Source organism: Budorcas taxicolor, chromosome 3 (genome assembly GCF_023091745.1).
Source record: "Budorcas taxicolor isolate Tak-1 chromosome 3, Takin1.1, whole genome shotgun sequence".
In the NCBI taxonomy this organism is placed as follows: domain Eukaryota; kingdom Metazoa; phylum Chordata; class Mammalia; order Artiodactyla; family Bovidae; genus Budorcas; species Budorcas taxicolor.
In genome coordinates, this window is record NC_068912.1 from 49,926,653 (window position 1) to 49,942,341 (window position 15,689).

Sequence of the window (15,689 nt, forward strand, 5' to 3'; positions counted from 1 at the left end):
AAAAGACCCTGATGCTGGGAAAGATTGAGGGCAGGAGGAGAAGGGGATGACAGGATGAGACGGTTGGGTGGCATCACTGGATGTGAGTTTGTGCAAACTGGGAAACAGTAGTGAAAGGGAAGCCTGGCGTGCTCCAGTTCACAGGGTCACAAAGAGTTGGACACGACTGAGCGATTGCAACAACTGATATGGCAGTTCCCCAATTTGTCAGAAACTTTTTTGTCACTGCTCTGCGACCCTTAAAGCATAGCTCTCCTCTTCATGGCACAAGATTACTGCTTGAAAACCAGGAAACATGACTCTCTAGGGAGTGGAATGAAGTTAAAGGCAAGGAGAACCTCCTCTTTTAAGAGGTCTCTGGAGAACTACCCCAGAGAAGGCAATGGCAACCCACTCCAGTACTCTTACCTGGAAACTCCCATGGACGCAGGAGCCTGACAGGCTGCAGTCCACCGGGTCGTGAAGAGTCGGATACGACTCAGCGACTTCACTTTCACTTTTCACTTTCATGCATTGGAGAAGAAGTGGCAGCCCACTCCAGTATTCTTGCCTGGAGAATCCCAGGACGGAGGAGCCTGGTGGGCTGCCGACTATTGGGTCGCACAGAGTCGGACAGGACTGAAGCGACGCAGCAGCAGAGAACTACCCAACACTTAATGATCTGCAATTAGCTCAAACAGCCCTTATCTGTCTGCAAAGAAAACTATGAGAGGAGTTATTTATCTGAGGGCAGTGTGCCCACTGAAAATTCTGTACTTCGTGACTTTAAGGCAAAAAAAAAAAACCTCAGTTTTCTGTTATAAAGGAGAGAAAAGATACAATGAGGCTCGCGTTCTCATCTCCAACGTCTGTTTACTTCTTCAATCCATTGCCCTCAAACATATTCTAGCTCTTCTCTCTTCATTCTGAAGGAAAAATCAAAAAGTTTTTCTTCGTTCTGGTCATTCTCTTCCTTTCACTGAAAAAAAAAACCTTTTAAAAAAATCTCTCTCCTTTGCAATTTAACATTCCTCTATTCTGCTTATTCCCCATCCCTACACACCATCTCACTTTTAAATTATATAGCTTCCTTCCTAACTAGTCGAGTTCCTGGGCATTTAGCAAACACGTCTTTTACCCTAACTAGGGCTTTTATTTTATTTAACTTCACACGTAATAGAAGAGTGTGTTGGGGGGAGAGTGTTTTTGTTTTTTTTAAGGTGTTGCGATAGATAATGCAAACGTCTCCTTTGGCCATAACCATGGCTACATTAAGACTTTTGCTAAACAAATGAGAGGATAGATGTAGTGGGCACATGATGCTATTTTCTAATTCATTCGGGTGTAATAGGGACAAGGGCCCTAGATCATTGCGGGAAGGTGTCTCCCTGCACCAGCCTGGGCTGTCTTCTACCGCACTGTGAGTGAGTGCAAGTGAGTGAAGTCGCTCAGTCGTGTCCGACTCTTTGCGACCCCACGGACTGTAGCCTACCAGGTTCCTCCGTCCATGGGATTTTCCAGACAAGGATACTGGAGTGGGTTGCCCTTTTCTTCTCCAGGAGATCTTCCCGACCCAGGGATTGAACCCAGGTCTCCCGCATTGCAGGTAGACCCTTCACCGTCTGAGCCACCAGGGAAGCCCCGCACTGTTGCTGCTGCTAAGTCGCTTTAGTCGTGTCCAACTCTGTGCGACCCCATAGATGGCAGCCCACCAGGCTCCCCCGTCCCTGGGATTCTCCAAGCAAGAACACCGGAGTGGGTTGCCATTTCCTTCTCCAATGCATGAGAGTGAAAAGCGAAAGTGAAGTTGCTCAGTCGTGTCCGACTTCGCGATCCCATGGACTGCAGCCCACCAGGCTCCTCCATCCATGGGATTTTCCAAGCAAGAATACTGGAGCGGGGTGCCATCGCCTTCTCCGGTCCCGCACTGTACTGAACTCTCAAACCCTAGCCCTTCGGCTCGGACTGCCTAGACCTAGGTCTGGTGGCCGAGGCGGCACGAGATTCTCTTGAGTTCCGAGATTCTCGCGGGAAACGCGAGTAGGCGCATCTCTGACGTACTTCCGGGGCGCGGGAACAGAGGGAGGCTGCGGGGGCCGCACGCCTGGAAGATGGTGGTTACTAGGTCTGCGCGGCCTCGGGCCGGGAACCAAGCCACGTCAGTTGAAAGCTTGCAGCAGAAGGTAGGAAAACTCGAAAGTCTCCCTCATTTCTTCTAACTGCTTCGCAGAACGGTGCTGAAGAAGGTGGGCGGTGCAGGGGTCCCGTGGAGCCTGGGGAAGGAACGGCAGAAAAGCCAGAATTGGCGGCGCGCTTCTGCGTACCAGGCTCTTCTCTAAGCCTGTAGCTTCTAAAGACCACATTAGGATCTTTTAAGGTAATGCTCGGCAGGTAATAGATTAGGTACCTTGATTTGCGTAGGTCAGTTCCGTAATGCAGATGAACTGCTCGTTTTTTAACCTTATTGCTATTGGAGGATTAATTTCGGCCGCCAAGCGTGGATTGGAAAAGGCACCGTCTTCACGTGGGAAGACTGTGCCCCGAGAGCACTTCCTTCTGGAGGGGAGAGGACTGCGGTGACGTCACCTCGTAATTCAGTGGTACTAATTGTCTGCTGCCTCTGATGCTGCGATGAAGGGAAGGGAGTATTAGTCCCCGTAGATATGAAAAGTAAGGACAGCGACCGATTTCATTGGCCTGTTTTCCTGAACACATCGTTGGCTTCTTTGTTCTTTGCCTGTATGTGTGTCGGAATGTAGGTCCACCAGGCATTTGTGACCTTGCGTGAGGAAGATTTTTATTTGCAGTTATTTGTTTCCTAAAGTCAGGACTGAGGTGACGCTAGTGAGGCAGGGCCTGCAAATGCGAAGTCAGATCCAGTATCTAGCTATTGATTTTTTTAATTGTGGTTGGTGATGGTAGTTACTGTTTTACGTTAGTTTTCTTTACTGAGTTTTTCCAGTGCCCCCTTAAAATTTGCTTTTGAAGGGAGTGACTCATTCACTTTGCCCTTTTCCCAGCCCTACCTAAATTACAGTGTATTTGGCTTACAGAATTCTGCTGTCACAAGACTTCAAGTGCACTCAAAAGGCAGGAAGGGGTCTTCACCTGATAACCAAAATACAGCTGAATCACAGACCGCTCCAGAACGAAGTCCAGCTCCTAAAACCAGGAAGAGTGTAACTACAGGCTCATTACCAGAAATGAACAAACCTTCGACAAATGGCGAGATTTCTGAAGCAGAGTCAGATTGTTCTTCTGTGTCTGAGGTCCAGGATCCTGTTTTCAGAGTAACTAGGAGAAGACAGATCTTAGTTGCAGGCACCCCAGTTTCTAGTGTAAGGAAAAGGCTGAAAATAACTCGGGTAAGTGAGTCTCATACTGAAGAAGTCGTCTCTGAAGCAGACTCACATGTTTCAGGTATTTCTAGAATTATGCCTCCCACAGAAACAACAACCAGAAGAAGTAAGGCTAAATCCCAAAGAGAGCCAAAGCAAGAATCCCATGTGGAAGTTATTTCTGATGCTGAGTCATCATGCTCAGACATTTCATTTTCTGGAATTGCAACTAGGAGAACAACAAGGAGTATGCAAAGGAAATTACAGGCACAAACTGAGGAGAATGATACTAAGATTGTACTAGAAAATGAGAAGGAAATCATACATACACCTGTGAATTTAGAGGATTCAGTTAACAGACGAACTTCCCGTTTACTAGCAAGATCACTTTCTCAGATAAATAAGCCAAATTTCTCTAATAATGAAATTTGTAATGACCCTGATGATGATTCCTTCTTTGGAATTTCAGGAAAAAAACTAGCCGTTAAAAAAACCCAAAATTTTACCATAAGAGAGGAAAAGCAGGACAGTATTTCACCTCTCAAAGAAATAAAGCAGAATTGTAAAAGTTTAGATGAAGAAGCCAAAAAAATAATAGATGGGGGAAAAGAAGGTAATGAGAAGAGCTCTCAGTTGAAGAATCTTTCTGAACTTCAGGTTACTGGCCTCCAGCAGTTAGTTTCTCAAAGGCATTCAACCCCTGAAAGTGACAAAACCACATCAGAATCTTCAACTCTGAACTGTGAGGCTGTGATGAAATCGTTGGCTCAAACATTTGCAGTTGTGGAAATGGACAGATGGAATGAAGAGAGAAAGAATGCCATAAAAACAAGTGACTATTCAGAACCTGGTGATGATGATGATAGTGATAGTGATGCTGAAGAGTGCACAGTTATAGGTGTTAGTGAAGACATGAGCAAAGAAAAGGAGGCAGATTCTGAGAGCGATGCTGAAGAGTGCACAGTTATAGGTGTTAGTGAAGACATGAGCAAAGAAGAGGTAGATTGTGAGAGCGATGCTGAAGAGTGCACAGTTATAGGTGTTAGTGAAGACATGAGCAAAGAAAAGGAGGTAGATTCTGAGAGCGATGCTGAAGAGTGCACAGTTATAGGTGTTAGTGAAGACATGAGCAAAGAAAAGGAGGCAGATTCTGAGAGCGATGCTGAAGAGTGCACAGTTATAGGTGTTAGTGAAGACATGAGCAAAGAAAAGGAGGTAGATTCTGAGAGCGATGCTGAAGAGTGCACAGTTATAGGTGTTAGTGAAGACATGAGCAAAGAAGAGGTAGATTGTGAGAGCGATGCTGAAGAGTGCACAGTTATAGGTGTTAGTGAAGACATGAGCAAAGAAAAGGAGGTAGATTCTGAGAGTGATACCAAACCAAGTAATCTTGAGTTCAGTACAACTCAGGATAAAGATGATTCTGTTTTGTTAGTTCTCAGCAGTGATGAAAGCCAGCAGTCTGAACACAGTGAGAATGAAGAGGACACTGTGTGTTTTGTTGAAAATAACGGTAACAAAGAGTCCCTAAATGGAGACTCAGAAAATCTGTCACGTGACAATGCATTGTTTGTGATTGACACTACTCCCGGATTGAGTGCTGATAAAAATTTTTACTTGGATGAAGAAGACAAGGCAGGTGAGGTTGCCATTGAGGAGGAGGAGGAGGAAGAGGAAGAAGAGGAAGAAAGTGAAGAAGAACTATCAGACCATGACAGAAATAAAGATAATGAGTTTAGTGATGAAGACAACTTGCTAAGTAACACAAAATCTAAACTGTAAGTTTTATCTTTTTATTTTTTTAAAGTAAACTTTTGATACATGCTTCAAGTGGCAATAATTTACCATAGAAGTATTACAAACCATAGGAACTGAAAAAAAATTACTGCTTTGGGTTCTTTATCTGTCGGGGTTTCCCTTGTTTATGTGGGTGCCTTTGTTAGTCATATTTTTCCCACTGGTGAGAGCTAAAAGTACTCCATTTGATGGTGTATTAAAAATGATGTTACGATTTTCTTGCATGATTATTAAGAGCAACATACAAAAGGGAAGGAAGGTAACTTGGCTTTTTTATGCATGTTGATTGTAGAGAAAATGAAAAATAGAGGAAAACTGAGAAAAATAGTAACCTATAATCCCATCTACTGGCATTAAAGAGCACTCTTTGGAGGCGGTTTCTTTAGTTTTTCTGTTTTCCAAATTTGTTTTTCCCAGGCACAGGCCTTTGGTGGCAGTGTATCCACTGAAAATACAGGTATCCTTGGTTAAGGAACTGTACATTAACAGATGCCCAGTCTTCACCCTAAACCAGTGAAATCTCCAAGACTAGTCTCAGGTGGACTGATTTTTTTTTTTTACAAGCCATACCCTTTCCCCAAGATAATTGTAACATACACTCAGGGTTGAGAATCACTGCCAAGGCACTGTAATTGAATAGAGGTTGTTTATGGAAACTTTAAACTGCTCAGTTTATATGAATAATTAGGGAAGAAACTAACACTAAGTCCAAGTGTTTATAAGTGTACTTATAAAAAAGACTTTAGTAATTACATAAATACAGCAGAAGCCCAAGCCAACTGCTGAAGATTCTGATTTGGTGGATCCTAGGGTATGACAGTTACATTTTTTTATAAGCTCTGGTGGAAAATACAGATGCTCACTATTGTTTAAAATTCACTGATTTAGAGGCACTACTAAATGTCCTTAAATACTCAGGAAACAATTCCAAGTTTGGATAACTTAGAAGTACAGAGAAAAAGGCCTTGTCTGTCTCATTGGCTTTTGACATGGAAAAATATGGACATTTATTAATTTACTACCTAGATAGGAAGTTGAGCTAAATGCCAGATGTATTTCCTTTTTTCTGTAATTCTTTCCTTGTAAAATACCTGTATGAAGTCTGTTGACATATAATATGGCCTTAATCCCCTTTTAAGAAAATTTGGGGAATAAATTTGGATGTGCTCTCAAAGGGCTTAATTCATTATTTATCCTATAATTTCTTCTAAATGAAAAGTCTCAGTTTTCATTTTGAATTGCTAAACGATCTAAAGATTATTTCTTAATCACTTAAAAGTGATCATTTCTCTTTCAGTCTGAAGTTGACGAGCAGCAGCATAGATACTGGACTGAATATTAAGGAGCTGGGTGGTTTGTATATTAATTTCAATGCAGACAAGCTACCGTTGAACAAGAGAACCCTAACACAGATGAAAGAGAAAAGGAAAGATGAGGTAAGCTGCACAGAACTCACCAGTCACTTCTAGAAATGATTAGTCCTTGGTAAGAGACTAGTTTTCCTGCAGTGAAACCTCATTAGCCTACTGTGCTCCTTTTTTCTGTCTTTGCAGGAGACTCATTTCTTTTTTTATCATAAAATCCCAGCCAAAGGTGACATTTGAAAACTAATGTAGGGTCAGTATTCCTCTTCTGGCAAGCACCAGTTGTGATCCCAGAGTTTTTGTTTTTTCTTGCTATATTTTTCGTTCCTCACTGCTTTGGACTCTGTTGAAAATCTGAAAGCTGTGAGTACCCATTAACCCCACCAGGAAAAAGCATATGTGCTCATAGACATTAAATTGTACATATATTTTTAGAAGGAAATTACACGTTAGGTGATCTTACACAAGCCTTCAGTTTCTGCTGCCACCTTGAATGGCTTCCTCCTAAATCTGTAGTATTTTCTAATTTTGCAGCCTACACAGGTCTTTAAACTCAGGTGCCTATTCTTTGTTCATTCAGATGTGTTCAGGCACTTGACTTCACTAATTGCCCTTTTCTTCTTCCTTGCCTGAACCAGCTTCTCCTCTTGTATTATTTATCCTGGTTAATGACACCAAAATCTATTTCTCTTTTGTTATCAGTAACTAAGCTTAAAGGACAGTGCTTCTTATATATTTTCTACTAATATTCCGCTCCCTCCTTTCCACCCCACTGTCACTGACTAGTGACATCTGTTTTACTTTTTATCTAGACCACTGCATTGGCCTCCTCCTCTTCAAGCTGTCCACAATGGTCTTGCTAGATTTCTCATTCTAAAAACACAGGATACCATCTGACCATGATATTCTCCTGTTTAAGTCCTTGCGTGGTTCCCCAGAGCATTTCAAGGTGCCTCTGTTCATCTGGCTCTGTCTCCCTGGCTGTGTTCTTAGCACTGAAAAAAACAGGATTTCTCAACCTCAGCAAAGCTGATGTTTGCTGTGGGAAGATGTCATGTGCATTGTAGAATGTTTAGCAGCATCCCAGCCTCTACCCCATCGGTGCCAGTAGCATCCATCTCTACCAGTTCATGCCCCCCACCTCAGAATGTCTTCAGACATGGCCAGTTGCGAACCACTCTAAACCCTACTGTAGTACTTGATACACAACCAGCTCTTAATAACCTATAAAATAAATGTCATGCACTCTTCTCTGACTGATAGGGAAGTCTAGACCACTACCGTGCTACCCAGCAACTTCTAGTCCTAAATTTGAATTGAGGATTTAATAATTACAAATGTTATTGACCAAGTTAATATTTGCTGCATTCCTGCGAACTGTTTTGCGGGCTAACGGCTTTGTGAACTGTCTTTAGCTCTTGTTCTAGGGAAATGACTAATGAGGCTGCAGTTCCTTTTAGTCACACACACAGTATTAAGACAGTATTTAATTACCCTAGGCAAGTAATCAAAAAATGCAGAAGACATTTCAGAAAAGATTAACAGATTTGACTGCATAAAGTTTTTAAACTTACGCAATTAAAAACATCTAAACAAAGATAAGTAAAAGGCCATGGGTTTAATACCACTAAGATACAGAATATAATTCTTCAAATTAATAAGAACACAACCTTGTATAAAAATGAAAAAGAACACCACCCCCCACTCCCAAACAAATGCAGGCATTCCACAGAAGACTTATACACAGCTAAAAAAAAACACACAAAAAGATGATCAGCAGCAAATGGAAACATTCATGAGGTACCACTGACAAAACACAGAGATAATCACCAGTGTTAGCTATGTTTAAAAAAAAAAGGTACTGATTAACTTCTGGTAGGAGTTTATGCTACTTGGATTCAAGGCAATTTAGTGGTACCTATCAAAATTTAAATGACACATTTTGGAATCTGTTTTACAGAAATAGTAAGTATTCAGAGATGATGTTTATAATATTTAATGGAAAAAATTTAATGGAGACTGTTAAACTAAGTATCAAGAAAAATTGTGCTTAACAGCTATGAATGAAGTTGATCTTTGCATGAATTGACATTGAAAGAATATCTTTGATATGTTGAGTTACAGAAAGCAGATTTGCTTGATGGCATGATTTAATTGGTGTACCATTAAAAGCATGTGTTGTTTAATCAAAACCTATAACTGCTGTTCTTATCAGCAGTCTAGCTGGTCTCAGATCACATAAAGCTGTTTTGTCAACATCAAAAGAACTTAGGCTAGTCAGGTGTGTGTTTGTTTGTTCTTTCAGGAAGTTCCAGAACACTGTAGCATTGTTTCTATTGTCTTTGTTTTCCAGTTGGTTGGTGCAGGTGGCTGGTTGCAAACCAATGAAATACAAGTGGACACATTAATGTATGTCTGATGTGTGCAAATTCAAATTAGAAAAAGAAATTTGAGATGAATATTAATTTTACAGATACCCTAAAATAACCCTTCAATTTGTCTCCTAAAGCATTTTTATTTTTATATGTAGATTTAAGAACAGGAACAACTTTGCAGTAGTATGTCTGCCTATAAAGAAGGTTAATGTGTCTGGAGTCATCAGTGTGGGAGATGTTTTTTTTTAAGGCAAAAATGTTGAAAAAATACTGACATTTTGACATTATTTTAAAACCAGTTTAATATATTTGTAGCTTCTGCAGAAAACTGTCATTACTCCTGAATTTGAAAAAAACTACTGTGTCCCACCATATAGTGAATCAAAATATAAACTTCAGAAAAAACGCAGAGTAAGTACAGTGATTCTTTCTTAGAGCATTTAATGTGTTTGATTATATATATATTCAGCTTGTCTAACATGGTTGTACAATTAAAATATGTTTCCAAAGAAAATTACCACAGATGTCTAAGAGCCCATAAAATATGGTTTCATAAACACATTTCATGTAAATTTTCACAAAGTGAAAGTGCAGCGATTGGTGCATTTGGATACACCAATGTATCCAATCTTTTTTCCCTTCATTAAAAACAGTGGCAGCCAGTCACTGTCCACACCATACAGTGTCGTGGCTTATAGGTACTGTTCACAGAAGGCTGGGAACTCTGTTGCTGGCTCTTGAAGTAATGTAACCAGCTAAAAACACCAGCCTATTTAGTCTGCCAAATGGGAGCAAGGAATTTCTTGAGCAAAATACAGGGGACTACTTCCATTTCAACTAGTAAGCATAAAGAAATTATGGATGGTACACGAGGAAATTTGAGGATGGTGCTCCAGTAATGTCACTGATATGACCAGAGCACCCTGGCAGGTAGTAAACACTAATATTTGCTGATGAACAAAAAAATGAAATTAAGCAAATAACTTGCTGTAAATTTTCCAAAAAATAGAAAGGTTTTAAATTTTAGAAATAACACAAATTCTGGGCATGTTGGAGAGGGTAACTCTTAGGAGACAACTGGGTCACTGAATAAAAATGTTAAATGTGTACAGAAAGGCTCCAGAAGTAAGAATGTTTTTATACTTTACATCTTGTAGGATATCTCAGACAATAAAAAATCGACATTGTTGGCTATTCTTCCAACAAGTTAGCAGTTCTTACTGAGATACAAAATTAATTTTAAGGAGTCTTCATTTATGACACTGATAGTACTGTGTCTAATGTATCAAGAGAAATGGATTTTTGTCATTTAATTCATTTTATGAAAGGTGTATCTGGAGACTAATACATACATTCCTGTAAAGTAACCTTACTTGTTTTTAATTCATGAAATTTTCTTCATAATATTGAAATGAGGTGTAGTTATACACTACTTATTAAAAATTAGAATTTTCTAATTGTTTTTGAAATCTTGAACTTCAGCAAGAGCGACAAAAAACAGCAGGTGATGGATGGTTTGGTATGAAAGCGCCAGAACTGACAGATGAACTGAAAAATGATCTCAAAGCACTGAAGATGAGAGCTAGCATGGACCCAAAAAGGTTTTACAAGAAAAATGATAGAGATGGCTTCCCTAAGTACTTCCAGGTATGAAGCAAACAGAATAATAGTAGTGATGTTCTGAGGATTTTAGTCTGGGAAACACTATAGTGACTTGTTTCCTCTTAAATGTGTATTTACAGTGTATATCTGCTCAGACCATGTAATAATGGCCAGAACCCAGTTCAGATAGCCATCAGCCTGTAATGGCTTTCCTCATTGAAAGACAGTGTTCCAAATGGTAACTAGGTTTCCAGATGAGCTCTCTAAATATGGGACCTGTAAGATGGGTGTACCATATACTAATGATACACCTCAGTGGTATCAAGATATTCAGTAATACCACCAATGAGTCTTTATAACCTGTAGGATAGAATCTCTATCCTGTGATGTAGCCCTTCACAATCTGCACCCTCACCAGTTCGCTAACCCTTATTTTGGTCACATAGCCCTCTAAGCTCCAGCACACTCAGCTGCTCAGCCTTCTCAGGATATGCACCGATGACCTAGTCATTCTGACTTTAGTGTTTGGCTCTGCCATGTTTGCTTGGTGAAATTTTACCCATACAGATCCAAGCGAAAATGTCATCCTTGTGAAACCTTCTTTACTTCCATTTGGTAGAATTGGCCGCTTTGTTTTCAGAGAATCTAGAGTGTTTTGTTCAACATAATACTAGGTTATGCTTTCATTTTTAGCCGTGTCCCTTTGGATCTTCTATAAAACTGGCCACTCACTGGCAGGGACCAGTTACTCTTTGTTTCCCTAACCCTGGCACAGTTCCTGGCACATAGCAGACATTGTATATTTTACTTGGTTGAATGTATGAACAAATGCCAGGTGTTCAGTAAAGTTCTAAGCTGGCAGCATTTATGATAACCTAGGAGATCTAACAGGTATATAATAGAATGTGTGTATCAATCTTGTTAAATTGGAAAACTAAAAAGGTGTTATTTTTATCTGTCCCACTTTTCCTCTATTTAGACTATTCATCAAGAATTTATAGTCTAGCACTTACATAGAAGGAATTTTAGTTTCACTCAAAAATTTTAATGAAGAAATGTCACTAGTAGGACCCAGTGCAGGTTGAATAAGTGATTTTTTTTAAGAAATGGCAAAACTAACTTTAATATTGTAAAATATAAGCTGTGTTTTCCATTCCTTTCTATAAATTTTGTTAGAGCTCCCCTGAGATATGAAAACAGCTTGGCTTTCAGGTATTACATGACTTATTTCAACCATTCATTCATAGATTGGAACCATTGTTGACAATCCTGCTGACTTCTACCATTCACGACTTCCCAAGAAACAAAGGAAGAGAACTATCGTGGAGGAACTGCTGGCTGATTCTGAGTTCAGAAGGTAAAGGAATTTATGTTCACTTTATAATATATGTTTTCCTTTAGAATGTGCAAAAACTTTAAATTCAAGATAATTTTTAAATGCTTTAGCACAGTTTCTCAACAGAACTATTAGGTATACTGGGCGGTATAATTCTTAGGGAGGACTGTACACTGTAGGCTCTTTAACAGCATCCCTGGTGTCTGCCCATTAGATGCTGGTAGCGCACTCCCCTCCCTCCCAATTCATGACACTCAAAAATGTCTTCAAACGTTTTTCAGATGTTCCCTAGTGTGCATAAGCATTCTTGATTCAGAACCACTGCTTTAGAAGGAAATGAGACTGACTAGAGGAGGAACCCACAAAGGAGACCAGGAAAGAAGTCAGGGAGGCAGGAGGAAAACCAGGAGAGCAGTGTCGAAGAAGTCAAGGAAAGAGAGTATTACAGGCGGGTAGAAGCCAGAGGGAGTGGTTAACAGGAATAAATGCTGCTGAGAATGCAAGTGAGCTATGAACTAAGATCTTCCTCTGAATTTAGTATGTGGACGTCACAGTAACCTTGTCAGGAGTTTTTGGGGGAGTGGTGGGGAGGAAACTAGACTGGACAGTACTTGAGAGTGAATTGAAGAAATAATTGTGAGCAAGACGAGAGAGGCACGGCTAGAGAATGCAGCTGGATTTCCGCCCCCCCCGCCAGCCCCCCAAGATGGGGGCAGTTAAGTATGTTTAAATGTCCTTGAAGCAGGTATGTGTATAGCATAGGTTTAAAAGCATGCCTCATATAGAAACTTCTGCTGAACTTCCAGACTGGTTTAATAGCAAAAGTGAAAATATTCATCAGGGATTTTAAGAATTAGGTTAATATATAGGCATGGAAGACAAATTTAATTCAAGTGTTATGTAATAACTTTTTCATGATTCTGGGTAATGGTGAAACTTTTCTAAATAAGCAATGCTCTTTTCTCGCTTATTTCTCTCCCTGGAAGTCTCATCCCCACAAAGTTGTATTAATCTATATACTGTTGACTTTCAAATGTACGTATAGTGTGGATCTCTTCTGGGTCCACAGCCACATAACCTGCTGCTGCCTCAGGAACATCTAATGAGTATCTCACAAGCCCCTCTGAGAGCTAACTTGGGGTCTCCCGTCTAGTCCCCTCCCAGTGTCCTGTTTCTCATGACTGAATGGCATTGCCCTCCATCCCTTAGGGCAAGTCCTTAACACCACCTTCTCCCTTCAGTCCCATGTTCAAACTGTTAGATTTCCTCCCATTTTCCTCTCTCTTAAGTCTGTCTTTCTATCCCACAGAGGTGTCAGGTACAAGGTGATTGAGGCTTACTTCATATATTGACCTACATTTTGTAATCTTTATGATAGCAGTCTCAGAAATTACAGCATGGGTCTCTAGTGGTTGAATGAAAGTTTCCAAAAGCCTGCCTCTTCCATGGCCACTGTTTTCTTACTAGACTACAAGCTCTGGGGACAGGGACTGCGGCTGGCTAGCTCACTGCTCTGTCTCCAGCGCCTAGTGTGGCTTCTTATTCATGATGGGACTCGGTACAGGTGTGCTGGATAGTGAAAATGCAAAAAGAAAAAAATTTAGAAGCACCTGCCCATCACCCCCACCCCCTCTGCCCCCCAAACACCACCAAAAAGTTACATTAACTTCTAATGTCTGGTGTGTCACACTTTAGAACTTAAAGGTTTGGTTTTTCTTTTTAGATATAACCGAAGGAAGTACTCAGAGATAATGGCTGAAAAGGCAGCAAATGCAGCAGGAAAGAAGTTTCGAAAGAAGAAGAAGTTCCGTAATTAAGATTCACCAAGCAAATCACAAAATTGTACATCTCCTCTTTATTTATTTACTAAAGATAAATTAAAAATTAGCATGACCATCACATAAAGTAACATAGACCGGCCCTGTTGGGGGGATTTCTCTTTAAAAAGTTGATTTGAGAAAGAATCTGTCACATGCCGCCCGGAATAAAAATAGGTGTATCTACAAAAGATCCACTCATGTTTAGACCCTTTGAGGAGGGCAAAAAGGAAAAGAACCTCAATCAAAATATTTAGAAAATACAAAGTTTGCTAACATTCAAAAAATTTAAAGTAGTATTTTCAAAGCTACATAAGCAATACCGTAATATGTAGAGATATACATAGGAGATGATGTCCTATGTCAGTTGTACATTCAAATCCAGAAAACTGGTAAAGCTGGGATACAGAGATCTTGCTGCAAGTGTAAAAGTCATAGTTGAAATCAAAGAAATGTTATAAGTGTTGGAGCATGTGTATGTTAATACATGACCAAAGAACTAAATGAAGCTATGAAAAGGACTTAAAAGATAGACTACTTGGAAAGTTTGGGTTAAAGGTAGACGCAGGAGAGCTATTTTCTTTCCTTAGCAACTGAAACAGGAGGTAAGATAGATTTTTATCTAGATTTTTATCCATATTCAATGTGTTCCAGTGAATAGTATTCAAATAATTTTAACTTGGCCAGGAGGTAAAGTCTCCAGTGGCAGAAATATGCATCCTGGCTAAGCAACTCATGACACCCAAGGAACACTAGTCATTTCTATTCATGCTTCCTGGTGGCTTATTGCTTCCTTTATGTCGTTATTCACACAGGACCTCTATTTTCTACCATACTGCTTTCTTGGGATTTCAGTAAATAAGAAACTTCCTATTTTGTGTTTACTGCTTAGGATCACAAGCAGCCTAGTAATAAAACTAAATGACATACATAGGCGGAGTGAGGGAAGCATCTGTATCTGTTCTCTTTTATAGTACAGCTTTTTCAAGAGTACTACGTTTTTACATTAAGGACCTGATATGAGAGAATTAACTATCAAAACAAGAAGCATTTACCCCATACACGTTCTTCCAGAAGGAGACATTCTTAGCGGAATGTTTCTTCAACTCATGCGACTAGGGTGTTAGAACACTCAAAACTGGTGGCCCTTTTGTATTGTGTTTCTCTGTGCAACTGTGAATTTACCCAGTTTTTTCTCAGGCTCAAGGGGATGGGTCAACTTTTTATCTATTTGTAACTTGCATGCTGGTTTCTGACTTATGAATGCTAGAATAGGTTGAATTATCTGGTATTCAAAACTGCAGTTATGACAGATATTTGGAACACTATAGTGCATTTACAGGGAACACAAAATTGGAAATCTCCAATCCTTCCCACACAGGGCAGCATTTGAGCTTTCTAGATTGGGAAGCAGTGATAAGGAAGAGAACTGAACCTAGGTGTCAGCCTCGCTAACCCACCTTAGAGGTGCTCACAAAATGTATTCTGAGGATAGCTGACCCTTGAACAAAGGGGTGAGGGGCTCTGAGCCCCAAGCAGCTGAAAGTCAAAAACTTAAAGTAGGCCCTCTATACCCACGGTTCTACATCTGCGAACCAACTGGTCAACTCCTGCAGAACCTGTAGTACGTTAGTATGGATTTATTGGAAAATCTATGTGTAAGTGGACCCACCCAGTTCAAACCTGTGTTGTTCAGGGGTCCACTGTTGTTTACTTACTGTTACATTGTAACATGCTTTTTTTGTCTCCATTGATTCTTTATTTTGTGTGTATTTTTTTAATGTTTATACTTTATTCAGATTTTCTTAGTTTTTTACCTAATAATCTGTCTTTTCCAGGATACTGCAGTCTTTTTTTTTTTTTTGGCTGCACTGCAAATTATACAGAATCTGAAGCTGCCTGACCAGGTTTCAAACCTGCACCCACTGCAATGGGAGCATGGAGCCTTCACCATTGGATCACCAGGGAAGTCCCTTTATTTGTGAATTTAAGTCACATAAATAACTTGGAACAAAGTAGAGAGTTATTAACAAATGTAAAATACCTTATTCAGTGAAATACTGAAATAAACTGAAATACTT

At 40.0% G+C, this 15,689-nt stretch overlaps 1 protein-coding gene across 8 annotated transcripts; it reads left to right on the plus strand.

Moving 5' to 3' along the window:
* The first annotated feature begins 2,064 nt into the window (after positions 1 to 2,064).
* Positions 2,065 to 15,689, plus strand: DNTTIP2 (deoxynucleotidyltransferase terminal interacting protein 2). Of its 8 annotated transcripts, none has more exons than XM_052637063.1 (9): positions 2,065 to 2,162; positions 3,033 to 4,500; positions 4,573 to 5,095; positions 6,412 to 6,550; positions 9,169 to 9,264; positions 10,336 to 10,500; positions 11,703 to 11,812; positions 13,515 to 13,633; positions 15,447 to 15,689. In XM_052637063.1, exons 1-8 carry the CDS (start codon positions 2,091 to 2,093, stop codon positions 13,606 to 13,608), a joined length of 2,667 nt encoding a protein of 888 aa, XP_052493023.1. In that variant the 5' UTR covers positions 2,065 to 2,090; the 3' UTR covers positions 13,609 to 13,633; positions 15,447 to 15,689. The 8 variants fall into 8 exon arrangements, with proteins under 8 accessions (XP_052493023.1, XP_052493026.1, XP_052493025.1 ...); XM_052637066.1 differs by having other exon boundaries at positions 3,033 to 4,428; positions 4,501 to 5,095; XM_052637065.1 differs by having other exon boundaries at positions 3,033 to 4,356; positions 4,429 to 5,095.